At 38.3% G+C, this 10,247-nt stretch overlaps 2 protein-coding genes and 1 non-coding gene across 3 annotated transcripts; 2 read left to right on the plus strand and 1 right to left on the minus strand.

Moving 5' to 3' along the window:
• Window positions 1-213: 213 nt before the first annotated feature.
• Window positions 214-960, minus strand: LOC102662833 (uncharacterized). Its single transcript, XM_006598308.1, has one exon. It carries the CDS (start codon window positions 958-960, stop codon window positions 214-216), a length of 747 nt encoding a protein of 248 aa, XP_006598371.1.
• Window positions 961-4,110: 3,150 nt separating this feature from the next.
• LOC100788356 (fasciclin-like arabinogalactan protein 4) lies at window positions 4,111-8,481 on the plus strand. Its single transcript, XM_003546335.5, has 2 exons — window positions 4,111-5,279; window positions 5,410-8,481. Exons 1-2 carry the CDS (start codon window positions 4,593-4,595, stop codon window positions 6,001-6,003), a joined length of 1,281 nt encoding a protein of 426 aa, XP_003546383.1. The 5' UTR covers window positions 4,111-4,592; the 3' UTR covers window positions 6,004-8,481.
• Window positions 5,267-5,419, plus strand: MIR10434 (microRNA MIR10434). Its single transcript, NR_161725.1, has one exon. It is a non-coding gene; the product is annotated as a microRNA MIR10434 (primary transcript).
• Window positions 8,482-10,247: the final 1,766 nt, after the last annotated feature.

The raw sequence follows: 10,247 nt of genomic DNA on the forward strand, positions 1-10,247 counted from the left end.
TTTCTAGTCTTCCACACTCATCTCCAAGTTACCCTTCCCCATGTCCACAACACACTTTGCAGTCACCATGAATGGCCGACCCAAAATCAAGGGGATCTCAACATCTTCTTCAATGTCCATGATTACAAAGTCCACCGAAAAAGTGAGTTGATGGACTTTGATCAGGACGTCTTCTACCACTTCGACTGGTCTTGTGATGGAGTGGTCTGCCAGCTAGAGCGTCATCCTTGTAGGTTCAATCTTCAGGTTTCCTATTCTCTTGCACATAAAAAGCGACATCAAATTGATACTTGCTCCTAAGTCATTAAGAACTTTACCTACGGATACACTCCTAATAGAGCATGGGATGGTGACGCTTCCTGAATCTTTGAACTTGGGAGGTAGCTTTTGGATTATTGCACTGCAATTTTCTCCCACCACAATGGTTTCGTTGTTGATATACTTTCCCTTTTTTATGAGGAGGTCCTTTAAGAACTTTTTGTACAACGACATCTGTTGGATGACCTCTCCAAAAAGGATAGTAATCTCCAGCTTTTGGAATATGTCAAGGAACCGCTTGAAGTAATGTTCCTTGTCCTTATTTGATGGCACCAAAGGGTACGGTGCCTCCTTTGACGTGGCTGGTGGTATATCTCTTCTGGCCTTCTGAGCTAACTGACTCTTGGTCTTGGTCTTAATGGTTGAGACCTCAACACCATTCTCCTTGCTTTTATCTTTTTCTCCCTCTTCTTTCTTTTCTTCTTCCTCATCACGCACATCCTCCTCAATACTCTTTTCCTTCTCAGCACTTTCCCTCCTAGTGAAAATTACCTTGCACTCCTCTTTGGGATTAATCTCAGTATTGGCTCCAAAGCTGCCAGTGGGTCTTTCAGCCATTTGTTTGGCTAATTGTCTCACTTGTACCTCCAGATTCCCGATTGCTGCATCAGTACTCTTCTGATGCGACTCGGTCCTCTGCATAAACTGTACCAGCAATTCCTCCAACTTAGTGGGTTTCTCCTGTTGAATGGGCTCTTGGTTGGGAGGTTGATGAGATGAACCTCCTTGGTTGAAATTATTCCCTGGATAAGATCTCTAACCCTGGCCCTGCGAAAAATTACCTCTCTGATAGAATCATGGTGATCCTCCTTGATGGAATCTTTGATGATTCTAACTGCCCATGTAGTTGACCTCATTGGCTGTGTTGTCTTGAACCATGCATGAACTTGACTCATGAGCACCACAAATGTTGCATTCCCTAATGTGCATGGCTGAAGGAGGTTGCACTACATGTAGTTGTTGGGGAAGATTGCTCAGAGTGGCTGTGAGGTTCTCTAAGGTCTTGGCCAACAACTTGTTTTGAGCCAACATAACATCTTGAAAAGTGAGCTCAAGAAGGCTTTTCTTTGTAGGTGTGTAGGCTCGATCACGGAGAATGGCATGATCACTGGCTGTCATATTCTCTATCAGCTCCATTGCTTCTTCTGGAGTATTTAGCTTGATCTTCCCACCGACGGAGGCATCGAGAAGCTTCTTGGAATGGGGTCGCAAGCCATCAATGAAGATGTTGAGTTGGACTGGCTCACTGAACCCATGTGTAGGAGTCTTCCGGAGTAATCCATGGAAGCGATCAAGTGCTTCACTTAGCGATTCATCAAGGTGTTCGTGGAAGGATGAGATTTTCACCTTACCTTCAGCAGTCTTGGACTCCGGAAAGTACTTCTTCAGGAACTTCTCTACCACCTCTTCCCTTGTCCGCAAGCTATTCCCCTTGAACGAGTGAAGCCATCTTTTTGATTCACCGGCCAAAGAGAAAGAAAATAGATTGAGGCGTATGGTGTCTTCTGTCACTTTTGCTATCTTCACTATGTTGCAAATCTCGATGTATGTGGCCAGATGTGCATATGGATCTTCACTCGGTAGGCCATGAAAGAGATTCCTTTGAATCAACTGGATAAGGGAATATGGATATGAGATGTTGGTTGCTTGCACGCCCGGTCTGGCTATGCTGGTGAAGTACTGAGGTGTAGCAGAGCTAGAGTAGTCCTCTAGCGTCATCCTCTGTGGATAATCCTCTGCCATGATGCGTTCTTCAGGGAAAGGATGTAGACTGGTCACAAAAGAAACAACTACTGTGCAGGTTATCACAAAATAAAAATTAAAACTAATATATTTATTTTTATTTTTTATTAAAAAAAGAATAAAATAAGAGTGAATAAAGAAAAATAAAAAAATGTTTTTTTTAAATAAAATAAAGAAACTAAAAAAAATTAATAGATAAAACATAATTTAAATAAAAAAAATGATTGCTCTCAAATTGGGATATGTAAACAACCAGTATGAAGAATAAAGTCCCCGACAACGACGCCAAAAACTTGTTAATAGATTGACAAGTGTACAAATTTTATCACAAGTAGTAAAGATTAAACGAAAGATCGAGTGTTGAGTTCACAGGGACTTTGTTTGTACTTGCGTTGGTAAATCCCCAATTTGTAAGCAATAAAAGAAGTATAAGAGAAAATGAATTGTAAGTGTAAAATTTAAGGGTAAAAGGCAAAAGAAAAAGATAACAAGAAAATTAAACAATAGCTTTAAATGCAAAAGATGAGTTCAGAATGTGATAATATTGAGACTAGCATGCCTAATTACCCTTAATGCAATATTAATGTTTTTCTCCATTAATTATTTATCCAATTTCCACCCACATCTACTAATATGCTCAACCCTGATCCCTCACGATGAAGAACCTAATTTATGTATTCTCTCTCTCAAATCCCTTTGCAAAGATGAAATCATAAACAACATCAAGTATAAAAGATGTATGTAGAGGCGCAACAAAGTCACTCCATCCCTAGCAATGCAATGTTGAGATGCCATTTTCTAGTTCTTTAGACATTACCATTTCCCAACGAATAACCCCTAGAAACAGATGCATGGATGGTCAAACCACACAATAACAATGAAAAGCAGAAAAGAACAATAGAAATTGAAATTGCATTAATAGATAAGAAGATCAGTTACATTACAAGGGGCTTTGGCTGCTAGACTCCAACTGAGGGAGGTTTAGCCTCTCATAGCCATGAGAGACTTTACACTTTAGAGGCTAATAGAAGAAAGGACTAAAAGGAAATGACTAAGAAAGAGGGTTTTCCCCCAGGCTTTGGATAGCTAAGACTCGGTGTGTCTTTTCCTTCTGCTTCCTCCTCCTTATATAGGCACCAGGTAGTTTATTTTTTCACGCTGACTTCACGCTAAGTGTGCCTTTGAGCTTCGTTGTGGATTTTTCTGCGCGCTAAGCATGAGCTGTGCGCTAAGCGCCGACATGTGCTAAGCCTGGGTGGCGCGCTAAGCAAGCTGTTCACTTTTTCAATTTTTCTTCAAGGTTTTTTTTTTCACTTTTTGTCTTAATTTTTCTTCAAAGCACTTGAATTCTTCTTCTCCAGACTTTTGCTGATAAAAAATAACAAAAATATTAATTTCTTCATTATTTCATTAAAAATAATAATAAAGTAAAAAAATTACACTCATTTATTAGTCAAAATTGACTATCAAATTAGTTTATATTTTGCGGTTATCAATAATCTACATTGAAAAACACTTGAAAATGGATGAGAAATCATTGAACATGAACCATAGAAGAATTTGGATGAATTATTTGAGTTTGTAATTTTTTTTATATATTTTTTAATCAGATTTTAGTAGGAAGAAATTTATCAAATTAATTTAACTAATTGTATTGAAAAATTTCAAGCAGGACTTATGTTTAGATTCCTATTCATCGAATGAGTTTTTAATTAAATTATTTATCATTAGAAATGATAATTATATTTAAATTTAAAGAATATTTAAAAAAAAATGTTTGTACGTAAGAACATAGTAAATGATATAATAAAACAAAAAAGAAAACTTATGTGAAAATAATGTCAAAATACAAGTACATAATGTTATGATTGAGAAGAATAAATGGAACACTTCTTTATAAAATAAAAAAAATGGAACATAAGTTGTAACTTGTAAGCAAGGGGTATAATATCCTTAAAATAAAAGAAAAAAAGCATGGGGTGTTATATATACGCGAAGAGTATAAACGTGAGATGGGGAAGTGTAGTTTAGTCATATTTGGTGGTGTTGGAGGGGCAGTTATCATAAATTCCCTTGAATACAAGGCAGAAAGAAAGATGGAGATTATTAATATTGATTTGTTGGAGAGAGAGAGGGGGGCAAATAGGGAACGCAATATTGCAATACACTGTCAATGAAGAGATTAAGTTAGTTTCCTACGATATGATCAACTATGGTTTGAATGTTGGCAAAAGAAATACTCATATTTAATGTCTCCAAAGAAAACAAAAAAATATATTACAATATGCTTTGCAAGAGGAAGGAAGAAGTTGAGTGAGTTAGATGTTGGAAGAACATGGAATATGTGAGAAAGTAGTAATAATGGAAAACAAAAACATTAACAATCCACATCATCATTGCATCACCCTGGTGCTCATCTCATCATTCACAGCTTGCATGCTCCACTTCACTCTTGTGCTCACTCTCCCATCCCATCTCATCTCAAACTCAACTCAACAAACACTAACTAACACCACCATTCAACAAACACAATGCGTTCTCCATCTCGTTATGGATTCGGGATTTCCCAAATTACCCTCAGACTGATCATGCTGTTCTTTTTATTTTTCGCACGCGCGGCATCGGGTCTGAACCTCACCTCCCTGCTCTCCTCCGTGCCGGAGCTCTCCCAATTCACCTCCCTCCTCGCCTCCGCCACTCCCCTCGCCGCGGATCTCTCCGACCGATCCTCCCTCTCCCTCCTCGCCGTCCCCAACGCCTACCTCGCCTCCGACGACCACCTCTCCCGCCACCACCTCTCCCCCGCCGCCCTCGCCGACGTCCTCCGCTACCACGTCCTCCTCCAGTTCCTCTCCTGGTCCGACCTCCGCGCCCTCCCCCCCTCCGGCAAGCTCGTCACCACGCTCCTCCAAACCACCGGCCGCGCCACCGACAACTTCGGCTCCGTCAACCTCACCCGCGACCCCCAATCCGGCGTCATCTCGATCCGCTCCCCCGCCCCCTACTCCCCCTCCAACGCCACCATCCTCTCCCTCATCAAAACCCTACCCTACAACGTCACCATCTTCGCCGTCAATTCCCTCCTCATCCCCTACGGCCTCGACCTCATGGCCTCGGAAACCCGCCCCAACATTGTTCTCAACATCACCAATGCCCTCGTCAACGGCCACAACTTCAACGTCGCCGCCTCCATGCTCGCTGCGTCCGGCGTCGTCCAGGTATTAGATGCATACTCAGTGGATTTAATTACTTAGTTTGTTTTTCTGTTATCACATTATTACTATAAGTGTGAATTCAGCATTTAATTAATTGATTAATTAAGTCTACTGATTATATATCTGATACCAGGAGTTTGAAGCGGACGAGGGTGGTGCCGGAATAACGCTCTTTGTCCCGGTGGACGACGCATTCGCGGATCTCCCACCCTCGGTTGCTCTCCAGTCTCTGCCTGCGGATAAGAAAGCCGTTGTTCTCAAATTCCACGTGCTACATTCGTATTACCCTCTCGGTTCTCTTGAATCCGTGGTTAACCCTTTCCAACCAACCCTGGCTACTGAGGCCATGGGTGCTGGCAGCTTCACGCTCAACATTTCACGCGTTAACGGCTCCGTCGCAATCAACACCGGCATCGTTCAGGCCTCCATTACGCAGACCGTGTTCGATCAGAATCCCGTCGCAATTTTTGGGGTTTCCAAGGTTCTCTTGCCGAGGGAGATTTTCGGGAGAAATCCGATAGTTTCTGCTAAGCCTCTTGATAATGCTCCTCCACCGGATGATGACGCTTTGTCACCGGAGAATTCACCGGGATTTGATGGACAGCCCTCACACCTATCGTCCCCGCCAGGCTTTCGCGAAGATGTGAGGTCTCATGCTGGTGGTTCTGGTGGTTCCTTGAACTTTGTTGTTCTTCTTTGCTGTATAGGCTTGTATTTTGTGGTATAGAATTACAGATTATTGTTTTCTGTCGTGGGGTTTTGTTTTAATTTTCTCCACCTTCTGTACACGGTTAATTGCATTATGAGGCTGCAAATGCAGCTTTTTTTTTTCCTATTGCTTCTTAGTTATTTTCTTCTTTCGATTTATTATAAAATTTTTTATGTTAATTGTACCATTGATCTAATAATTAGTGTAATTAAGGAGGTCAATGCCATTTATCTGCTTTTACTGTTTTCTCCTCTTGTATTTTGATACAATACAGTCCTATTTGTAAGTGTTAGTTGAATAAGCCTTCTCATCTTGTTTTAGACATAATTCTATTCTTCAGAATTTGGTTGACTGTGACTTTTCCTATCGTTATCAAAACCCTTTACATGTAATACCTGCCAGGTATTGCGCTAGTGATCTTATGCTGATAGGGTGCAGAGTAGCGAATTTCCATTTGGTGCGGGAGTTTGTGCTGCTTGCTTGTTACTGTTGTCTTACACCTACATGACCATCAGGTAGCTCCTTCTTTTTTAATCTACAATTGAGCATTACTTAATTAGTATTAACCTGAAAATAATGTCACATAATGCAATTTAAATCATATAATTATTTGTAGTAAGAAAAGCAATAAATTTGATGTCAACAATTTTGGAATTGTTATACTTTCCTGTAATGTGCTGAATGTATTGAATTGATTTGTAGGTTTCTCAGAGTTTATAGAATTTTTAGCTGTAGCTTTGGCTTATAGTTATAGTATGAGCTGTGAGTATCTATTGCTGGTTTCCTTTTCACACTATACAGGAATGAATTTTCCTGGTTTTGATACCATTTTATTACTGACATGACGAAAAAGAAGCAAAATTTCTTGTTTTTACAACTTAATGGTGAATCATCATCTGCTTTAAATACTTAACTGCAACGATCCAATTTCAAATAGATTGGGCAACTTGCGTATATTAGATGATCTGATAGAACTGATGTGTTCGGAAATTAGAAACTGATCAAATTTATATTATGCTGCTAGCTTTATCTGTTGACATGGAATGTATTACTTGTTTCTTCTTGATCAATGATTTTGTGTTCTTATTGAATTGACTTTTGGTTTTCATTGTTTGCTATATTGCAAATATTATAGAATTGAGGACTAAAAAACTGGTGTGACTGTAGAATACAGGCTATGAATTTTAGAGAGTTGTGCTGCAAGCTTGTTGCTAGTAAAAATCTAAGATGGCTAGAATTCATGCAATGCTAGCACGGTTTTAAATTTTTTTAATAAAAGTGAAGTTGCCCTTATCCTTATTTAGATATTGAAAAATAAGTGGAGATGATATGGTGCTGGTGTTGTGAAACTTGGTTTTGAAAGGAGTGAAGGTGCATCTTGGTTGAGACTTTTGAGGATATTAGTCTATTGGAAGGAGGTTTTTTCCCCTCAGTAAACCATTTTATTTCCTATTCTTTTTCTTTTGTCATAAAACGTGAATTTAGTTGTCATATCTGCTTATGCTGAAGCCAATGTCCTACCACCTTCATCTTAGACAGTTGGGATCACCATATGCCATTGGCTTCTGTGGTCTATGACTACTTTCCTTTGGGGTATTGATGCTACCAGCCACAGGATAGGTAATTTATGTGTGTGTGGATTGATTCCCACCCAGTTCAAAATTTTAGTAGAGAAGTAGAAGAGAAGATTGAAATAAAATAAAATGAAGGATTTTTCAATTAAGCATCTCTATGATTGGAAGATTTGATGTCATTGGTGCAAAACAGAAGCCAAATTTCCTTCCACCTACATATGCCACAGGCTTCTGTGGTCTATAACTATTTTCCTTTGGAGTATTGTATGTTGCCAGTATTGGATGAGTCATTTATTTGTATTTGGGTTGATTTCCACCTAGTACAAAAAATTAGGAGAGAAATAGAAGAAAAGATGGAAAAATTAAAATGAAAGAGTTTTCAATTAAGCACATCTATGATTGGAATATTTGATTTCATTGGTGCAAAACCCTGTTGCAACCCTTGCCTTAATCATCTACTCTCCCTTTAAAAGTAAGTTTTGCTTTTTGTTTTTGGTTTGCTTCGTCTACTGCAAAACAAGTATTATTTAAACACTACATAAATATTAATGGTTGTCTGTTTCCTTTCTTTTGTTTTCTATGTTGTCCTGAAAAAAAGCTGTAATATCATATGTAATCTTACAAATTTTATTTATAAGTGATGCATTTTGGATGTAGTTTGGGCTAGATCTAGGTCACTTCTCTCAAGGTTGATTATTTTTCAACTGATAGGGATGTTATGCACATGTGGAGTTTACTTTCTGCTATATAGTTGGACTTTATCATATGAAGTGTGTTTCTGTTTTGTGTTTTACTAGTTTGGCTTGGAAGGATTACTCATCCTTCGTATTTGTATTCTTTAATCCTCAGTTCTCACTCACTAAAAAAGTATCTTCAGTTTGTATGACACAAACATAAGGATTTGGATGGATTCTGCCTCTAATATCTACTCTTTCTTCTCGACTGCTTTTGCCCTATTATACTTAGGAAGTCAAATTCATGAATGGCTCCAAGAATACGAGTGGTAATAGCTTGTTTGCGTGTTCAAATATTAAGAAATTATTGACAGACTGATAAGCAATTGTTGAAGTGCTACATTTTGGTGGTTTGATATCCAAGCTAGAGCTAGCATTGTCATGTTTGCGGGACATGGAATGGAACTGATGGTCATGGTAAAGATACTGAAAAGAGAATTAAATTGACCAGACAGAGCAGAACAAAAAAAAAAAAAAAAGATAAGAGACAGCAGAAAACCTTGACTACTTAAAAAACTATGTGCACCATGGATAGTAGGAATGTTGTGTACGTGCGTCCATTAAGAAAAACTATTTTAGTGCATGATTTTACCAAGTCAGAAATTTAGGTGATTGACACATGTAAATCAGAGACTAATACAAAATTTAACAAACAAATGTATTTTGAATATGCGTGAAAACAGAAATGACCTGTACAAATGTACGATTACTAGTATAAAAGAAGGAATTACACAAGAATGGGAAACATGTGGAACTGCCAAAATCTAATTTGAACATTTGAATTATAGCCACAGGTATCACCCTATTGTACTTCAAGTATGGATTACCATTCTAGAGTTACCATACAATTATTCAATTTCACTCCTGTTTGGTTTTAAGCTAGGCAATTAATTACAGCACTTTCCGATGAATGATTAATTTAGACATATATATTGATCGCACTTAACGGTGGTAAATTAATTCTATATTTTTTTTTTATCAAACATCAATTGGGTATTTCAACAATTACGAAATGTCTTTTAGGCTCTATTCATTCAATAAAAGATTACTATATCCCCGCAGATATGAATGATGGAACACCGGTGGACCACTTCATGAAGTGGCTCACCTTATACGTGGCCGAGTATACCCTATAATAACTCTCCAAAAATCAGTGGGGTGCATTTACACTTGCTTATTCTCAAGTTAATTCAATAGTAAAAGTAAGTGCAACAAATTTGAAAATGGTGGTTTTGATATTTAATACATTTTCCATTTTCCAATTCCATTTCCTTGCTTGGCAGTTATGTCCCGTATTATATGGTCCTCCTCTTTTATGGTTATTTACTATGTCTTTCTTTTGGATGGACATACCATATCTGAAGAGAAGAGAGGAAAGCTGACAAAGCAGCATACTGTGGGGCCATTGTAGCCTCCTTTGCAAGTTTATCCGCTGTTAAGTTTCCATCTTGTAGTTACCGCATTGATGATGTGTGGACTTGGAGCCTTTGTATGAGGTTATACGTAGTCTTCAAGTAAAGCTAGTGGGGCTAGTTGCCGTACTTGCTGCTTGCAGCTTTTGGATCTCCTTTTGAAACCCTACATTTACAAACAAGAAGAGATATGCCATAATTTTAACCGCTAGTTCACTACTTCAGGAAGATGATCCATACTGGTCCCCAATACCCATCGCAGAAGTGACTAGTAGTTTAGGTTTTTCAAGTATTCTATCAATGATTATACGAATAGAACAACACTTGTGAATGAAAGAATTACTCCTCCTTATTCCAACCTGGTTCTCTACTATCAACATGGTGTGAAAAATAATTTTATCTTTTAAGCATGTGGTTAGGATTTGATTCTAGATTTGTGTATGAAATTAAAGACATCTGTCAGGAGAGATCAATCCTTAAATGAATTTCGATACATGAGAGATTAATCATTGATTATTGATTGAGAAATATTTTGGATTTAG

This window comes from Glycine max, chromosome 15 (genome assembly GCF_000004515.6).
Source record: "Glycine max cultivar Williams 82 chromosome 15, Glycine_max_v4.0, whole genome shotgun sequence".
Lineage (NCBI taxonomy): Eukaryota > Viridiplantae > Streptophyta > Magnoliopsida > Fabales > Fabaceae > Glycine > Glycine max.